At 39.2% G+C, this 20,366-nt stretch overlaps 1 protein-coding gene across 7 annotated transcripts; it reads left to right on the top strand.

Annotated features, from left to right (window-relative positions):
* The first annotated feature begins 3,164 nt into the window (after positions 1-3,164).
* LOC129277332 (monocarboxylate transporter 12-like) lies at positions 3,165-14,402 on the top strand. Of its 7 annotated transcripts, none has more exons than XM_064110569.1 (5): positions 3,165-3,484; positions 5,238-5,465; positions 10,095-10,235; positions 11,090-12,409; positions 12,820-14,402. In XM_064110569.1, exons 2-5 carry the CDS (start codon positions 5,240-5,242, stop codon positions 12,960-12,962), a joined length of 1,830 nt encoding a protein of 609 aa, XP_063966639.1. In that variant the 5' UTR covers positions 3,165-3,484; positions 5,238-5,239; the 3' UTR covers positions 12,963-14,402. The 7 variants fall into 7 exon arrangements, with proteins under 7 accessions (XP_063966639.1, XP_063966644.1, XP_063966643.1 ...); XM_064110574.1 differs by having other exon boundaries at positions 3,206-3,484; positions 5,235-5,465; XM_064110573.1 differs by lacking the exon at positions 3,165-3,484 and adding an exon at positions 3,570-3,686.
* Positions 14,403-20,366: the final 5,964 nt, after the last annotated feature.

The following is a 20,366-nucleotide window of genomic DNA, read 5'->3' on the forward strand; positions in this document are numbered from 1 at the left end:
TAAGCGAAACTTTAAAATGCCCTAACTTTCTTATTTTACATCCAATCTTGATGAAATTTTCAGTGTTATGCTAGTTTGAATTTTCTCTATTTATTCAAGTCAACATTTTGCTGGGATGGACTTGACCTTTAATAGGACAATTATTGAAAAATGAAGGACAGTAATTAGATCCTTATGGGATAAATCGATCACCCATATGTCAAAGATAGAGAAACTGATATTGTGAAATTGCTTCATAAAAAATAAAATTGTAGGAAAAACTTTTGCATTTTCATGTGTCGTACGGGACATTGCCAAAAATAGGTTCGGAAAAATCAGGGCTGCCCCTATTATGGATCATGAAAATGTAGATATTATTTGGAACCATCAATGATACATTATTCCATTGACCTGCAATATTTTCAATCTTCTCGTGCTTTGCTAATAATCGTTTCAGGCAGTGTTTGTACTTGACTATTTAATTAGCAAAATTATTGAAAATTGACAATTCCATTGTTTCCCCCCAAAAAAATATATCTGACTTCACTTTTGGTTAAAACTCATAATTTTCATAAAATTCAGGTATCATAGTAAAATATTACACTACTTATGATTTATTGAAAGCATGTTGAAATTTATGATATTTTTGAAGTTCTAGTGTGGAATCGCCCATTCGCTAAGTTAATAACCAGAAGTCGCAAAGCTCGAAATTACCAATAGCTTGGCGGTTGGTGGCAAACAATGGTGGTTCGAAGAACTCTTTAGGGAGCGTCAATTTTCTCTAGCAAACTTTATTGACTACCCCTCCCCCCTCCCCCGAAAAAAGGGTAGGATCACTGCCGGTTACTATTGGCCTTTTCACACGTGAATCTTGATTCTTCATTGCATTGATGATTGCAATTGATATTAATAATAATATTAATAATAATGGTATATTTACCCAGGGTAGCCACTTCAGTTCCAAAAACTGTTCATCCAGCGGGACCTGCTATTATAATTACCCGGCTTTAGAATCATCGGACCTTTCACACGCTCACTCGAAAACTGTGATTTGAATTCAAATTCCCGAGCGAAGGAGGTTTGTGTCCTTGGTGACTTGTCAATCAAAGTACTGCATTAGCTTGAAAGGACACGTAAGCTCCGCCCCAAAAGATGTTTTGGATATCAATCTTTCCGATCCTTTCACACGTAAAATTCGTTTCGTAATTTGAGTGATACAATAACTGGAATTCACCTCCGGAGTAGAATTTGAATTCGTGATTGTGATTAGCGTTCGTGATTCTAGTTTGGTATCACACGTGCCAAAATATTCGTCAATAGTCTTATTTTTTTTCACTGGAATCATCATTCAAATTACGAGGGCGGTAAATCTTCATACTTTAAAATATGGTCCCCATTCTTTGTCTTAATACTTAAGTAATTCACCAGTCTCCCATTAGAAACATTACAATTCCATGTCTGTGTACTGCATTGTTTTGACATACAAACCTTAGTTACCATGTTTTTATTCGCATTTTGTGTTGTTTATGTGAATACAGGCCTGATGGAGGCCCGATGAAAGGCCGAAAGTTTGTCTAATAATTTGGCCCAGAAAGCTACGTCATGCGTCATTTGTCTCTTTATTTATGTTTCTCTATCTCATTTTCTCTCTCTCTCTCTCTATCTCTCTATCTCTGCAAGGCACGACTATAAAGCAACGCTCCCCAGAAGGAAAAACCAGTAAGACCAGTAAGAATTTGTACTGGTTTCCAGTAAAATTTTACTTGTTTCCAGTATGTTTTTACTGGGCCAGTTGATTTTTAACTGGACCAGTAAAAATCAACTGGAGACCAGTTCCAACAATTGCATTCCAGTTGAAGCAATTAGTGATACCAGTTAAATTGTTTTTCATCAAACTGGTGTTTCTGGTCCAATAAATGGTTTCCAGTAGATTTTTACTGGTTTCCAGTATATGTTTACTGGACCAGTTGATTTTTAACTGGACCAGTAAAAATCAACTGGAGACCAGTTCAAACAATTGCATTCCAGTAGAAGCAAAGTAGTAATACCAGTTAAATTGTTTTTCATCAAACTGGTGTTACTGGTCCAATAAATAATGACTTTATTTCAAGTCAGTACATTTGACGAATTATGGAAAATGAATCTTGCAATTCAGAGAAAGTTATTATCGTTATCATTGTTATCATCATTCTTCTTATAATTATAATTATTATGATTATCATGATCACTGTTGTTATCATCTTATTACTGTTATCATTAATTGTTATCGATATTGTGAATATTATTATTAATATTATCATAATTATCAAGTATTAACATTATCATTAAAATAATTATTTCCTTTAATCATGATTAAGATCAAAGCAAGATATATTCCTCTGATATAGTCAACTGGTCTAAAGTAATTCATTGTTTGAAATTGAACTGGTCAAGACCAGTAGTACCAGTAATTCTGATGATGCTGATCACGTGGTTTACCTCATTTGTATATTTCCTATTTTAAAAAGAAAAATCAGGATTTACAATGGAATATCCTTGCAATGGCATTCATTGTTGTTTAAAAACTTTCCAAATAAGTGTGTGAACTAATTCACAATGAAAATGTGTAATTTCATATATCACATTTAAAATAACAGCAGAAAGATTAATTTACTAACCATCTTTTCCATCACATTTCACTGACCATGGTATATAACAAACCAAATGCATGTAATAAATTGATCCCGTAAGACCAGTACGAGGACCAGTTCGACCAGTTCGAGGACCAGTCAGACCAGTAGAAAATACCAGTAAAAAGACCAGCTTGAATTGGATACCAGTATGAAGACCAGTGAGAACAGAAACAACCACTAGAAACCAGTATAAAATTCCAGTAATTCAATACCAGTTTAATTTTTAACTGGACCCGTATGACCAGTTTAGACCAGTAAACCGATGTTCCAATTTCCAGAGTTACCAGTTAAAATTCTACTGGTCTAACTGGTTCAGAGGAACTGGTTTTTCCTTCTAGGTCAGAGCATTCAAAGGATTAATCATAGCAGGTATCCCATTCACCTCAAGTCAAGTGCAGCTAAATATGGATACATTTCTGCAAAACACGACATTTTAGGGATTCGAACCGACACCCTCGTCCCCATGCAGGCCTCATCCCCACACACACCCTCACATACACACTCTGTTTATTCAATAATCAATAGAGAGTGAGGTCAATCGGAAGCCTGTTTACATCCGAGATGAGCTTCGAATTTCATTCACACATACCTGTACAAAGTGTATCATATTTTGCCCATTCAGAACACCCACTGGACCATTGACGCATTTTGATAATTCAGTCTCTGACAAATAAAAGTCTGCAAATATACAATTTAATGGCACATGTCATGCATGTAGGATGATGTATACGGTTGATGTGAACCCAGGCCATGAATTGAGAAGACTGCTGTTGACTCCGAATACAGCAGTGTTGAACATATACATGCAGAAAGCGATCTTCCGTCGAATACAGGTTCGTACCATACAGCAAATTATTATCAATTTTATGACTTACATAATATATTTCTTTAATACCGGAAGAATTTTCTAAAAGAAAGGGTTTCAGCTGGGTATTTTTGTTTCCAGCGCGTTGAGATTGAAGCGTCATTTCGTATTTTGACATTTTGGTACCAAAAAGTTTATCTGGATAAAGGAGATCGTCAACTCATTGGAAGGTGTGTCGGGACCAATTTTTAGTTCCAATAGTTTTATTTTTTAATTTATAACCTGGCTGATCTCAAAAAACAAGTTTCGTCGCACACAACCACTTCCACGGATGTCTGGATATTTACCATGTAGGGGGCGGGGTTTGTTTGTTAATATTTTATCTGAACAAATCATCTTGATTTGGGAGTGAAAAGCTTTTATTTCTTGTCAACAGCACCCCGTCTTCAAAAATCGTTCAAAGACCCCTTGGGAGAGGGGGATTGGTGAAATCGATAGGCTTTTTCATTTCAGTGCCGTATTATAATAGTGAAACTACCAAATTACCTGGCAAGCGCACCATCGGTCTATTGTCCCGTCGTATAACCAAGGAGCTCCTTGGTACGGTATAACGTAGGCACATGGAGCTAACATGGTAGGCCTACTCATTGTATTAAACATGGTGTTAGTCCATTCGAGGTGGGAAATTCTCATTTTCACTTCACTGTCCTATTCTGTACCATGTGTAGTGAATTCAAAACGCTTTACTTGTTAGTTGCAAGTCTTAACTCGCATTTACATGTGCCAAATGTATTCTTTTTTCTAATTTGTTTGTTTATTTTATTATCAGTAGCCTAATTCTAATTTTTAATCTTTGTATATTATGTATATTTTTATTGTCATATGTAAGATTTCTGTTTATGTTTGTTTGCACGGCCCCTTTGTAGAACAGCCTTGAATAGGGCTTTTACCGTGAATGAATAAATGATTCAATCAATCATTCTTCTTGCTCGGTCGCTACGATATCTTCCAAAACAACACTCATTTGCTAGATTGCCAATGTGGATTAACAGTGCAAAGTTTCACTGGCCTAAGCTAATGGCCCTGGGAACGATTGGTCCCGATAAATTTGAAAAGCCCCCCAAAAAAGAGACCAAAAAAAGGGGGGGGGGTTCACTACAAAATGAAGGTCATTTTGGTTACATTTTTCCATCTTCCAGAATACCCGGTGGTTTTGCCTATGGAGAATTATACATACAGCACCCCACTTCCCAGTGTCACGGCCTATGCAGCAAACTGTATTTCTTGGTCACCAACAATACTTCAAGTAGTCACACACACTCGTCCAATCAATGAAATGTATTATTGCCTACCACGTTCGTTCTAAATATGAAGTTTTAATTGGTGAAAATAGCATATTTTCTCGAGCGGTCGCGATGCTCCCTCGCATATGTTCAGCTATGGTGTCAAAAACCTAAATCCTGGTTCTGTTTCCCATTTCTCCATATCTCCTCGTACCTGTAACTTTATGATTTAGTGTACATAACTCTAATTTTCACTCACGAGTGTTCAAAGAAATTACAAATATCTTGGGATGTGTCCACCCCCCTCACAACTTTTTCGCCGGTCCACTTCTTAATATCCTTGACTTGTCCATCATGTGATTGCTTTTAACAATTCGAATGCCTACTGCAGTTCATGTTCCACTCAATTTTAACTCAACCAACGTTCGCGAACTTGCATGGACTTCGATCGTAGAAAGGCGTAATTCTAACAGTTTTTTTTTAATTTCCGTTCAGCAGTCATGGCCAATTCATCGAAACAAGACGAAGGCGGTACTCCATGTCGACCATCCAGAGGGTTTAAACGGTGGTTCATCTTAGCCGGTCTGTTCATGGTGTCTTTTCTAGAATTAGGATCAACCCGGGTACTTTCTCTACTTCTTGATGACTTTACATTTCAGTTTGATGTCAGTACTTCTTACATCGGGGCGATATATGGTCTTGTTTCTGGAATGCCGTATTTCTTAGGTATTGTATTGACACCTTGTTAATGATACCTATGTAACACTGAAAATGATAACCTTCTGTTTCATTTGGCCTCGTTGTGATTCCAAAGCAAATGCAACTCAGATTTGGAATCATACCTGGCCATCGTCAGGTAACATTATGTCATAACGTCCCCATTTGCTCACCCTGGCGTTAGTCACGCAGCCCTTTACAGTGCGGTGGCATTTCAAGGAATAAATTCCTGCCAGCTAGGTACTCATTCATCTCACCTGGGTTAAGTGCAGCACAATGTGGATGAATGTCTTGCTGAAGGAAATTACGCCATGACTGGGATTCGAACCCACGATCCTCTGTTTTAAAGCCAGAAGACTAATCTACTGGGCCACAATAGCAGATAAAAAAAACCATTTAGAACCTGCAAAAAATATTACCGTAGAATCTGCATGGCAACTCCCCCACACCCTTTGCTATTCAGAAAACCGGCAATATACATTTTCTCACTAGTCTCACTCGTTATTCTAACCTCAAATGAAATAACAAGGAAAAATAATCTCACTTTTACGAATGCTGTCATAAAGTAACTGTACGCAAAGTACACAGATGAGTCAATTTTGGCATGACATCATTATCACAAAAAGCAACTTTGTGTCGCGACACTAAAACCCGAATATCGCGAATAGGTAAGAATAAATCTTTGTGCGTTTATGGAAATTGCGCGAAACGTCGAGGGGGGGTGATGCCCCCGGGGGGGGGGGGCACTCGACCAAAAAAGTGGTAGGGGTGTGCCGCGGGCGAGACAAAAAACGGGGGCCTTGGAGCGGGCTCATTGTAAAAAGGAGAGTCCTCGGAACGGGCTTCGGAACTACAAATGTTTGTGAAAACGGGGGTCCTTGGAACGGGTCGCCTGCGTGCGAGTGCGTATGTATCCCTTCCGGCGGCACGACTGATATGACGGGCGCGCTAGCGCAGAGGCGATGGTCGGACAGCGAGCTGCATGCGGCCGCTTTTCACCAAAATTGCGACCGGAACGGCGTAACGGAAAATATGCGAAGCCCTGGGGCGGATTTTTTCTTCTTTTTTCTCGAGAAGAAGAAAATGCTATGCTTTGGAGCGGCTTTCTTTGTAGCTTTTTCTCAATAAGACAAAAATGCTATGCCTCGGAACGGAAATTTGAGTGTAAAAACGGGGGTCCCCTCCGCGGCACATACCCACTATGCATTATATACTGAGTGCCCCCCCCCCCCGGGGGTGATGCCCCCAGTCCATCAGCAGGATCAAACATGTCAAATGCAACAATTCAACGGCTTGAACATACCTCAATCCGCTTGTTTAGTGATTGTCAATGCATTCAAACATCAAGGTAGCAACATAACAATTGACATCGTCCTTAACAAACCCAGACAGATAGATGATTTGAGAATACATATCTCCCGACCCCCTTCCCAAATGTGGAAATAATATTTCTAATCTGACCCCCAGTGTTCAACGTTTTCGATGTTGTTTTTTTTTTCTCTAATTTTTCTTCATTTCTACGATTCCGAATTCATGTGTTTTCCTTCTGCTTTCAGCTAGGGCATCTAGATTTACATTCCCCATCATATTCCACCACGTCTTAGTATTAATGTGTTTACTAACATTTTAGTCTAGTCGGAAATGGGGGTTCCCGTGCACCATCATGATATATTTTTTATACCAAACTTTTTGTATTGCCTGAAGTGTCTACTTAATGATTCTTGATGTCCCCTTTGCCAAATCGTGTCCCACGGGGTTCAAAATTGGCATTTTTCATGAAAATCAATTATTTCCAGATTTTTTCCACAGACAATGGGAAAATCTTAAATGAATACGTTTTTACCTATGATTTAGATAGTATAAATCGATTGCTATCGTTTTCTGGACAGTCCGATTAATATTTTTTATAGAGAATTTATGCCCAAAATTTCATGTTTTTGGTCAAAAATTGGAATGTGCATTAATATCTTTCTGTTTTATAATAAACATCACGAACCAATGCAAAATATTAGCATTCGATACGAAAGAGGTTATATTAACGAGAATATTGATATGCTTCATGAAAGTATTAATGTCTTAATTTGCTTATATAAAGGGCAAATACTTTCAAATGTATTACTCGATATTGCGATAAAATGACACCACTAAAAAGCAACCTCCGTCACTAGTCACACTGATGATACCAAGTACAATGCGATCGCTGGCATTCATTTCAAGAGAGTACAATATGCGTTTATCCGCCACTTTTTTACCCTAGAATCATGATCTGAATCATGATTCAAATCATGATTCTGCAGAATCACGATTGCGTTTAGTCGAAATTTAATATAATCATGATTAGAATCACAAACATGAAACACGAAAAAAGGGGCGTTTGGAAAGACGTTTCTGCAGAATCACGTACGAAAATGTTCGAATAAACGATATCGTGATTACAATCATGATTCTATGACGTCATTGTGTCGGGCTACCTTAGGTTTGACTCTTGCCAAGCTCAAGACGCGCTATGCTCAGTGTATTTATACATAATATGATATGCATGCATTCTGTGTTGGGCATCGCATCGTCCACTTCTTTTCATCTTTTTTTGGTCATGTCTTCAACTTCAAGTGAACTAGTAAATGAACTAACTGAACAGACAATGATATCAATTGTTGAGTTAACAAGTGTCAATATGAAATTGGATCTACGCTAAAATGTACATCCGAACACAATTTTCGATAAACCGACAAGAAGCATAATAAGTAAACAAATTGTGGTATAATAGACTGAATTCGGAAGGTACAGGATTGATTTTTCGAGAGCCAAAACACGTGCGAAAAAAGTTGACCTAACTTCCTCTGTCAAACTGCGCACTGTGATGCGCACTGGATCGGTCCGAATCCGAGGAAAAACAGCTTTAAAATGAAGGTCGTCTGAACGCTGATTCTGTGGTATTGTGATTCGTGTTTGTGTTTTGAATCATGATTCAAATCATGATTCAAATCATGATTCTGGCTTGAGGTCGCATAAACGCAGCCTAAATCGGCCTGGCACGCCTTTGTTGGTGTGACTTAAGGCGACCGCACACCTTACGACTGGTCTGCGACCCGATTCTAGAATGAAATGTAGAAGTATTTGATGCTAATATTAAGACTTGGAATATCTTACTGTGTAATGTTCTAAATCATCGTACAAATACCTATGATATCCTTAGAATAAAAGCGAATTTGATATCTAGTCGTAATGACGTCATAGCAGTCGTACGATTGGCTACGATTTGAAACTAATTTGGACTTTACTCCAAAATAAGGGCTTGCAATCTTTCAAAATGGTTATAATATTATTATTTCAATTAATTTTAACCTCAAATAAAATGATATGTTCCATTCACATCTTCAAAAAATGAGCAAAATGCGATTTGTTCCAAAATCGGGTCGCAGACCAGTCGTAAGGTGCGCGGTCGCCTTAACACGCAGAAATGAATGTAATGTGCGTAGCGATGGAACGGTGTATGTTACTGATACCTCGGTCACAGGACGGCGAGTCGAAAACAGCCGTTTTATTCATTTTTATTCAAACCACCTATATGTATAGCTGGTACAGAAAATGTTAAAACGGCTGTTTTCGACTCGCCGTACGGCCGCCGTAGAGCAAATGTGACCGAGGTATTAGATGGGTAAGAGGGCAAAAGGCGTTTTCTACATGTTAAAGCAATTTTTATGTTAATCAAACCTCTTGTAAAAGTTAGAGGAGCCATTTTGGAGCCCCATTGGCAGTAAAGCCACTTCTACCGTTATGTAACCAGTTGTTGATGGTAATGATAAAACAGAAAGATATTAAAGCACATTCAAATTTTTGACCAAAAACATGAACATTTTTGCATTAATTCTCTTTAAAAAATATATTAACCGGGTCTGTCCAGTAAACGATAGCAATCGATCTCTACTATCTAAATCACAGTGAAAAGCGTATTCATTTAAGATTTTCACATTGTCTGTGGAAAAAATATGGAAGTAATTGATTTTTCAAAAAAATACAATTTTGAATCCCATGGGATACGATTTGGCAAAGGGAACATCAAGATCCATTAGCTAAACACAGGCAATACAAAAAACTTTGGTTAAAAATATATATCATGATTGTGCACGGGAACCCCCATTTCCGACTCGAACTATTTTACAAGTTTTTTTTTACATTTCAACTCAATATCAAAGCAAATGATTGATAACGGGTCAAATAAAAATTCATTGAATACGATCCTTGCACAATTATTGCTGAAATGATTATGTAATCAGAAAAGAGAAGATGGGGAGAAAAAAGACCAAGACAAATTGATACAGAGACAGGAAGTGACAAACATCGTGGAGTTTCGGATCTTTGGATTCATTTTAGAAAACTCGCGAGTAATTTACTCGCGATGATAGAAAAATCGCAAGATGACTCGCGATGTTTCGTGCGATCTCCATATCGGAGTTTCGTGCGGTTTTTATGTTCTCATTAAAAAAAACCGCACGAAACTATGCAATGTTGGAAATATCGCGACAGCCAATGTGAATGCCCCTCATATTTACGCGACTGGTCCATGTTTTGTGTTTAATTCCGATTCATCTGCTTGATCAATGGCATTATACAATGTTTTTTTCTTTGCCCTCAAAGGGTTAATCACCGTACCTCTACTGCGCTACTTCTCGGTTCGACTGCTTACGATAGGTGGTGGTATATTGGCAACGGGAGGACTGATTGCTGCCTCGTTTACCACGACAGCACCACAGTTAACAGCAGCTTTAATTGCGTTCGGTAAGCTCCCCGTCTTAATACTTAAAGGACAAGTCCACCCCAACAAAAAGTTGATTTGAATAAAATGAAAAAAATCCAACAAACATAACACTGAAAATTTCATCAAACTCGGATGTAAAATAAGAAAGTTATGAGATTTTAAAGTTTCGCTTAATTTCACAAAACAGTTATATGTACATCCTGGTCGGTATGCAAATGAGGAGACTGATGACGTCATCCACTCATTATTTCTTTTGTATTTTATTATATGAAATATGAAATATTCTAATTTTCTCCTCATTGTTATGTGAAACAACGATTAATTCCTCCATGAGCATGTGGAATTAGCATTGTTTAATACTATATGGTTCAGTCAAGTTGATCCTTATTGTCAAATCTGTAAAAATGAAATATTGTTTAATTCAAACAATATGAAACAAAATAAATAATGAGTGAGGGATATCATCGACCATCTCATTTGCATGTCACAGAGTCGTGCACATCACTGTTTTGTAAAAAATAAGCGAAACTTTAAAATGCCATAAATTTCTTATTTTACAGCCTATTTTGATGACATTTTCAACGTTATGCTTGTTTGATATTTCTATATTTATTAAAATCAATTTTTTTTCTGGGGTGGACTTGACCTTTAACAATGAAAATATATCCCACAAACAATTTTGGATGCTCTGTACCGTTTTGACATATTTCCAATATTTTCGAATGTATAGGCCTACTTCTTGGCTTTGATGTATCTTTTGGTGCAATCACAAAGTAGAGCATGTAATTAAACAATCTTGTCTCGCCAATGTTTATTTACCAAACTGAACATTTCTGTAATTCATAGCGGTTTTTCCACCCACCCCCCCTTACAGGTTTCGGATTCGTCTTCATAGTTCTACCGACTAACTCGAGCCCGACTGATTATTTTCCTGATTATTTTGAGATTGCGACTGGAGTCTTAATCTCGGGTGGAAGTGTTGGGGTGATGGTTATGCCTTGGCTCTTTGACATTATCATTGACAATTATGGATGGAGAGGTGGCCTTCTATTGTTGGGCGCGCTTAACTCCCATTACATTTTAATTGGTTCACTTCTAAAACCTACAAAAAGGAGAAGCAAAAGAAAGGACTCCTGCTCAAATCAGGATGGTGAACATGTGGAAGGGCAAATGCACGCCACTTGTGAAGCAGATGCGATCGATTTACAAACTAGAGTAGACGATCATCAAGGACAACCCTTTTCACCATCGCCTTATACTGATCATAGTCAACATGCGGCCGGAATAGCTTCTCTTGATCATGGTGACGACAGAAAATTGACACTTTATTCAAACATTAGTCAGGAACTAAACATCGATGTCCATTTAATTGAAGATGGTGCCGATGTGCATGGGTATGTAAACTTGAATTATGAAGGAGATCCGCCTGGTAAAGAACTAAATAGCAAAACACATTACCAAGGTCAATGTTTAGAAACAGAAATGCAGAGTGCGGTAAAAGAAGAACGTCCAAAGACCATGCAGATTTCTAATCTCGACACAGATGAGATGGAATCCTCCATTGTGCATCATAGCAATAAACAGTCAACAAGATCAAACCTGAACAGAAAGACAGGATCCAGTGCAAATTTCGAAGAAGTTGAAATGAATAGAACAGATACTGAAACCAATGACAAGAACGAACGCAAAGTCACAGATAGCTCTTGTTCCTGTAGTGTTGTATCCTCAATTGCAAGATTCTATAAAGAACACCCCCTAATGATCGTAATTTGTATCCAGGTGTATCTATTCGCCTGTACCTATGTTGCCTGGCTATTGTTTACTATCCCTAACGCTCAAGCCAAAGGCCTATCTGACCTGAGGGCTGCCCAACTCTCAATCGCAGGTGGAGTTGCGAACTTCATCGGTCGATTCTCTTGTGGCTTTATCACCTCTAAAGAAGTGGCAAGTATCGAAGTCTGGTACATGATTGCGAGTGCTCTTTCGGCAACTGCATTCTTTGTGAACTATGTGGCTGATTCCTTTTGGTTCCTGACCGCCCTCTCCGTTATGTTTGGCTTTTCAATCGGTTTCAAGGCGCCTGCACAATTTACTCTCGTCATGAATGCTGTCGGAAAAGAACACTTCAAGATAGGATTGGGAATACTATTTCTAGTCGGTGGCTCGGTGTACCCCTTTGTTGGATTAATATCAGGTTTGTTTAATATCAGCTTTTATCATTAGCATTTCATTCAATCTATTGCTTCCCATTTTTCAAAATAATATAACACATACAGTGACAAAATTAGCATAAATACTATCCATTTCACTGAGGAAATGAAATAGTACAGAGTTGGACTTTGGGAGCTATACCCTAACTTACAATACGAAAAGCTTGAATAATAAGGAATCAAAATTTTACGTTCCACTGGTAAAACCTACACACACACTGTACAAGCTGTATGTCTTTTATTTTCACACTTTGCACAGGCCTGTATTGAAGAAATGAAAAAAAAATACTGTACCGGTAACGGTAGCTGCGGATTTAGAAAGAAATGACATCTATGAATTGGTAGATAAACCTACAAAACAAAACACTGTTATTTATCTATTCTCTGTTCATAGGAGCAATCTACGACCGGACTCAATCATATGACGTCACATTCTGCATCATGGGGGCTCTAGATGTCATTGCCGGCATTTTGATGATCGCCCCTATTACCTGGAATAGATTTTGCAGAAAACATCCGCCCGACTTTTCAGAATGATAGCAGGCTCTTTTCAAGGCTATCAGTGGAGAGGGTTCTCAATGGGCAATCTGCCGGACTTTTCGCATTTACTGCGGGGAAACTCTCTACAACGCACCAATGTCTTTGAAAATTCAAGTCAAATCGCAATGGAGAGCTGAGAGGTTGTTGCCCTAGAGTTGCATGCAAGATATGGGAGGGGTCGAAATGGAGCAGTGCCACGACTTTGGTGGTGCCAGGATGGGGTCCTTGCACACCGTGCAGTCAGGGTTAGGGAAAGACGCCTAGAACTTTTTCCCAACAGAGTCGTCGGATTGGGGCATGGTGTAGAGTGGCCGCCAATTTAGTCCCTTGTGACTTTTGTCTTTGGGGGTACTTGAACATCCAGGATCTGACCACACGCATCACCAATGAAGTCACCTTGAGAAGGATAAGAATCGTCAGGCGTGCTGTTAATTCCATGATCACCAGGGCACATCATTGCATCAACCTGGATGGAAGTAAGGTGGAAGGACGTGCTGGAGGACATTAAAGATTGAAGTTGGAATTTGACAAACTGCAAATGAAATAGATTCTGTGAAAGCAAAGACAACCAGTGAAACTGAACTTTTGTTAAGTTTTTGTAAGACAGTTGAACTTCATTTCACCTTCTTGAAAACAAAATCATGAACACAGTTGTTAAACTGTAATAAAATATGAAAACACAATGAGGTACCTGGTGTTTAATGTTGCATTGTGTTGTGTATCTTCTTTTGATTCAAACTTGGAATGAGCTCAAATGCAGTGTTGTTACATAATAGACTCTCTATTCAAAACCACTTAAAATGAAATTTTCACATAAGTTACATTATGATATGGGCTTTCAAAATAAAGGTATCAAATTTGGAATAATTCGTTATTTTACAATTACTTTAGCGTTCAATCAGAGGGACATTTTTTTTAGGGGACGCGTTGCATATATATTGTAACGAAATGAAAGGTTTATTTAATTTTCAGCATGGTTTCGCAACAGTGAAGAGCGTAGAATAATTTTTAATTAATGTGTATTGTTGCATTGGGAAATTCAGTAATCATTTGTAATGGATTATTTAGGTATTTTCTTTAAAATGTATTTAATCACTATTTGCTGAGAAATAACGATGTTTAAAACTGTTTGATTAATCTAGATGTTTATCTTTAATTGTTCTTCACTGTTCGGGTAAAAATAGTAGTGACAATTACGATTGCTGTAGTTGAAAAGATTTATGTCATCACTCTAACTGTTTTCAAAAGATGATTAAATTTTACGGCCTGACAATCTCCCTCCTGAACCGTCGAGCATAATCGAGCTCCATGCTCAATTATGAGCCATGCAATATGCTAGGCAGAAAGAGGTCTCTGAACGAATCTCTGTTCAATTCTCATTGGAACCTGCTGCGACAGGATGAGCATGATTTCTTCAGTAAAGTTATAAGAACTGAATGCTTTGCTTCCTGCTTGTCGTTATTTTGTTGCATGGAGCTACAAGTACAAGTATAAATGGTCGGAAAAGCAGAAGTACTGACTCGAGAAGGAGTGAGAATACTGACTTTACTGAGATACGCAAAATACTGAATTTACCGAGATACTGAGAATACTGAAAATACTGAGACGAGTGAGGATACTGAAATTACTGAGATACCGAAATACGGAAATTACGGAGATACTGAATACTGAAATGATTGAGATAATGAGATACGGAATGACGGAGATGTTGAAATCCATGAGATAATTATAATCTAAGTTACTGAGAAGGAGCAAAGAGTCAGAAGGTTAAAAAGACGGACTTTACACCAACTGGTTGTATATTGCAGCCGAAACGAACCAGTTCGTTTGGAAAGAAAGTCGGTTCGGCTACAATATACACACACACACACACACACACACACACACACATATATATATATATATATATATATATATATATATGTATATATATATTGTGTGAAAGAAATGGATGAAGAGAACAATGGTAAGCGTAGCTTAAATCAAGGTTCCCCAGAGCTATCTACCCTTTTTGGAAAAATTGGTGATGCCGAAAAAATGTCTCTGCCGGGAATCGAACCCGGGCCCCCAGCTTTGAACGCCGGTGCCTTAACCACTAGACCACAGAGACGGGTTAGCCACTAACCCGTCTAACCCGTAGAGGTGTCAATCAGCATTGCAGTTGCTAAAAAGATTTATTTCACAACTGTACCTGTTTTTAAAATAAGCTCTAAGTTTAGCGCTTGACAAGCGGCTTCTGGAAAAGATGAGTATATTCGAGTTCCATGCTCGATTATGAGCCATGCATGCTATATGCTTGGCAGTAAGAGGTTTCTGGAAGAAACTTTTTCAATTTTCATCGGAACCTGCTGCGACAGGATGAGCATGACTTTTCAGTAAAGTCATAAGAACTGAATGCCTTGCTTCCTGTTTGTCGTTCTTTTGTTGTATGGAGTTACAAGTCCATGTATACATGTTCGGAAAAGCAGTACTGACTAGAGATGAGTGAGGATACTGAAATGACTGAGATAATGAGGATACGGAATTACGGAGATGTTGAAATTCATGAGATATAATTTAAATTACTGAGAAGGAGCAAAGAGTCAGAAGTGAAAAAGACGAACTTTACACCAACTGGTTGTATATTGCAGCCGAAACGAACCAGCTCTTCAGGAGAGAAAGTCGGTTCGGCTACAATATATATATATACACTACTCAAAAAAAGTTAAGGACCACTTTTTAAAACGTACATAAAGATTTTATACAAGGTGTTTTATTTCTGGAAATACCTCAGTACAACTGTCCTAAATGTCCTTAAACACGCTGTAATCAATTTCACGCATGGGTGGTTTCAGTTGTTGCACAATGTCTCTCGCATCACTGCACATCCTGAAAAGTGGGCCCCGAGGGGTATCAGCTACCGACATGAAGTGGTAAAAACGAATGTCTGAGTGTCTTTCAGGCAGTTCAGTAACGAGTGTGACCACCTCCTGCAGCAATATCGGCTTCACAGCGCTGTCTCATGGAGCTGATGAGGCGATTGATGTCTCTGTCGTCCAGTGCATCCCATGCAGCCTCCAGAGCCACACCCAGCTGCTGCAGTCCAAGTGGATGGGCTTCGAGCTGCTCGAGACTCCTCCCCATCATGTCCCAGACGTGCTCTATCGGGTTTAAGTCCGGGGACCTCGCTGGCCACTCCATACGCTCAATCCCCTGGCCCTCAAGGAACTCGGTCACCACCCTAGCTCGGTGGGCACGGGCATTGTCATCCATGAAAATGATGTTTTGTCCCACATTTTCTGCAAATGGCACCACTATAGGTTCAAGGACCTCATCCCTGTACCTCACTCCTGTCATTGCTCCCCCTGGGACCACGTAGAGACGAGTACGGTTGGCGTAGGTGATGCCTCCCCACACCATGACGCTGCCTCCCCCATAACGGTCATGTTCTGCAATACAGGGGTCTGCAAATCTCTCTCCTGGTCGCCTCCAGACTCTCGAACGTCCATCATTGTGGTCAAGGGAAAATCTGCTCTCATCTGTGGACAGAACTCTACGCCATTGCTGTCTGGTCCATCTGAAATGCTCCCGGGCCCAGTGTCATTAGCAGAGCAAATCAAAGACACCGAGAGACAGGGCTATACTCCGAGAGACCCCGCAGTGGCCGACCAGTTTCGACAACCCCTAGAGATGATCGCTACTTGACGAATCTCAGCCTCCGCAACCGCTTTCACAGTGCACGCCGCCTCAACAATGACTTCGCTGCAGCAACTGGAGTGATTGTTTCCACTCAAACAATCCGTAACCGACTTCACAGAGCCAATATGCATGCCAGACGGCCAGCTCAGTGTGTCCCACTCACCCCTGCTCACAGAAGAATTCGTCTCAACTGGGCCCGGGAGCATGTCAGATGGACCAGACAGCAATGGCGTAGAGTTCTGTTCACAGATGAGAGCAGATTTTCCCTTGACCACAATGATGGACGTTCGAGAGTCTGGAGGCGACCAGGAGAGAGATTTGCAGACCCCTGTATTGCAGAACATGACCGTTATGGGGGAGGCAGCGTCATGGTGTGGGGAGGCATCACCTACGCCAACCGTACTCGTCTCTACGTGGTCCCAGGGGGAGCAATGACAGGAGTGAGGTACAGGGATGAGGTCCTTGAACCTATAGTGGTGCCATTTGCAGAAAATGTGGGACAAAACATCATTTTCATGGATGACAATGCCCGTGCCCACCGAGCTAGGGTGGTGACCGAGTTCCTTGAGGGCCAGGGGATTGAGCGTATGGAGTGGCCAGCGAGGTCCCCGGACTTAAACCCGATAGAGCACGTCTGGGACATGATGGGGAGGAGTCTCGAGCAGCTCGAAGCCCATCCACTTGGACTGCAGCAGCTGGGTGTGGCTCTGGAGGCTGCATGGGATGCACTGGACGACAGAGACATCAATCGCCTCATCAGCTCCATGAGACAGCGCTGTGAAGCCGTTATTGCTGCAGGAGGTGGTCACACTCGTTACTGAACTGCCTGAAAGACACTCAGACATTCGTTTTTACCACTTCATGTCGGTAGCTGATACCCCTCGGGGCCCACTTTTCAGGATGTGCAGTGATGCGAGAGACATTGTGCAACAACTGAAACCACCCATGCGTGAAATTGATTACAGCGTGTTTAAGGACATTTAGGACAGTTGTACTGAGGTATTTCCAGAAATAAAACACCTTGTATAAAATCTTTATGTACGTTTTAAAAAGTGGTCCTTAACTTTTTTTGAGTAGTGTATATCGGGGTGACAAATATAATCATGAGTGCACTTACTGTACATTGTTTTAGACGTTGACTTAAATCTAACTTTTTTTAGAATAAAATGTTGCAAAACTTCATCATAATTTTGTCAGTCAATTCCATTATTGAATTGTTTTGTATGTCTACAATATCTGTCTTCGTCCTGCTTCCCTACACCTTCTCCATAGACTTAAGTAATTCTTCCAATCTGTACGAGCATGGACCTATAACAGATGGACACTCAGAATAGGGTAGTGGTTATTTTATAAAAAAATTCCAGGCTAAAGGAGTGCCGTTCAGAATCGCCACAAAGATATCAAGAACACCCATAATGCAGAATGTGATATCATAGGACTGTGTACGGTCGAAGATAGCTCCTGTAATAGATTGGTAAAGAAATATTGTGGATAGTTATAGACCTACATGTATGATGATAATAATAATAATAATAACATAATTGGTATCGTGCCAAATAATAAATGTGGGCCATCCTGGGAAAATGGGTATTATAGGTGAAATTTTGGATTTTGTTTTTTTAATGTTTTCTGGTACATGGACACATGTACAATGTGTATACAAAATATTAGAGTCTAATTCATATTTAAATTAGAGATATGGCCAATTGAATCAGGGGTACCCCCCCCCCCCTGCCTGGCTGTATGGGTCGTCATGGTAGTCGGGCTTATTATTCATCTTTTCATGATATGGAAATGTTGGTTCTTTTGTAACGCCCAACATACCTGGCATAGGCGAGGTGATCTTTTGTAGTGCAGACATAATTTGTATATATTCACAGCTAGGCGAATACAATAAAACAAATTATTCTACATATTCAACCACACCCACACTAGAGCCCACACCCACACACTCACATTACATGCAAAAAAAAACCTTATGGAGACTATTTGTCATACTATATAATATAGTTCGTCATAGCGCGTAGTTTTAAAATGGGAGGAGGTTCCCAGATCCAATGACCAGGGGAAGATGAGGTTGGGTTATATATCTGATTTTTTTGTTGTTGGGGGGGGGGCAGCTTATCATTTTTTTGGCGGGTGCCCACCCCCACAGGCGCCGCAGAACATTTTTTGAAAATAGGAGGGGCTGTCCATGCAAAAAAAAAATCACAATCAAATGGTAATTTTTTACATGTTTATACATGCGTTCTGGGGAAAAAAAGTGGGGCCAAAGCCCCTGCCCACCTCCATCCTAGATTTGTCCCTGCCCTTAACCACCCCCCCCCCCAAATAAAAAAAGACACCACCTTGCTGTTTGTCCATACTTCACTTTCTCGCAAAGTAAAATCTAAAAAAAATCATGCTTAAGCTTTGGAAAATAACCACAAACAAAATTCAATTTTGCAAAACCAAGTTTTTTCGGTGGCAATACACAATGGTGAAAAGCTGATGCGAGCTACATTTCATAAAGATTTAATGTGACAGCAACTCTTGATGAAATATCAACTTTCATTGAACTAGCGAATCAGGAAGCAGAAGGTTCACTGTTTTCATGGTAGTTTTCATTCGAGCAAGGGATCATATCAACATTTAATGAAATGGACCACATTTGGTTTCTTTTTAGGGATGGGGTAGTCATGAAAATATATTTCACAAAATGCTGCCAAATTATCTGGATCACTGAAGGATTTTTTTTAGGTCACTTCGTTTGAAAAGAAGAATAAAACTGTGCATAAAAACTTGGCTCCACATATTAATACGACAGGTATTATAACTAACAAATACTCACAAATACACAGTCATCTTTTCTCTGCTACACTCTGTACACGTGTAATTGTATGCGTTGTAAACATCTTATGCTTGAATAAAAAAATAATATCAGAGTTTAATTCTTGATATGGAAGAGACTACATACATTTACTCTCTTCTATGCAGCAGTATTAGCAAAACTCAGGAATGTGCATCGCTCTCCACTGTCCAAATTTGCACTAAAAAGGATGTAAAACACGATAATCTCTCCTTAGTGTGTGTGTTTAACATTATCACAAACTTCTTATTACAGCAGCAAACTTACCATCTTTCAATTTTCTACAATGACATCCTTCAAATGGGTTAGCAAACGTTACAAATTAAGTTTAATTTTTTTATCGAAAAACTTCAGAGTTTGTTCATTCAAAGTAAAACATGTATTCATTGTTCAATTTCCTCTCCTACCGGGGAGGCCGCGAGGTGCCTTGTCCTCATCTAAGATCTTTCCATATCATATTCCCTCTATTTGGAAAATCCAGTATCTGAGAGACTATGTCAGCAGGGTTCACCAAAGGGGATCATTTTCTTCCTCTGCATTGTTTGCTTTCTTCATGTTCCAGTCTTAAAAATGCCACGTTCCGATGACTCAAATCTACATTTTTGATGAATGCAATTGAAAAGTTCACCGATATTAATGTGTTATAAAAACAGTCACATTACACTCTCATTTCTTCATGATTCATGGACATTTATCAACAACATGATATTTAAAATACATTAACTTTTCACTCTTTGGCTTTGTGTCAATGTTACTTGTATTTCTAATAAAGGTGGAAGTACTCCCTGATGTCATATTTTTCTACCAAAAATAATAAGATTTAACTATTGTTAGGTAAAAAAATCCCTCCAAAATTCATGAGATGTTCATATTTA

This window comes from Lytechinus pictus, chromosome 15 (genome assembly GCF_037042905.1).
Source record: "Lytechinus pictus isolate F3 Inbred chromosome 15, Lp3.0, whole genome shotgun sequence".
In the NCBI taxonomy this organism is placed as follows: Eukaryota; Metazoa; Echinodermata; class Echinoidea; order Temnopleuroida; family Toxopneustidae; genus Lytechinus; species Lytechinus pictus.

Coding starts and splice junctions, on each gene's coding strand:
- LOC129277332 (XM_064110568.1), top strand. Junction 5,466..10,094: donor TGGAATGCCGTATTTCTTAG/GTATTGTATTGA, acceptor TTGCCCTCAAAG/GGTTAATCACCGTACCTCTA. Junction 12,410..12,819: donor CTTTGTTGGATTAATATCAG/GTTTGTTTAATA, acceptor CTCTGTTCATAG/GAGCAATCTACGACCGGACT.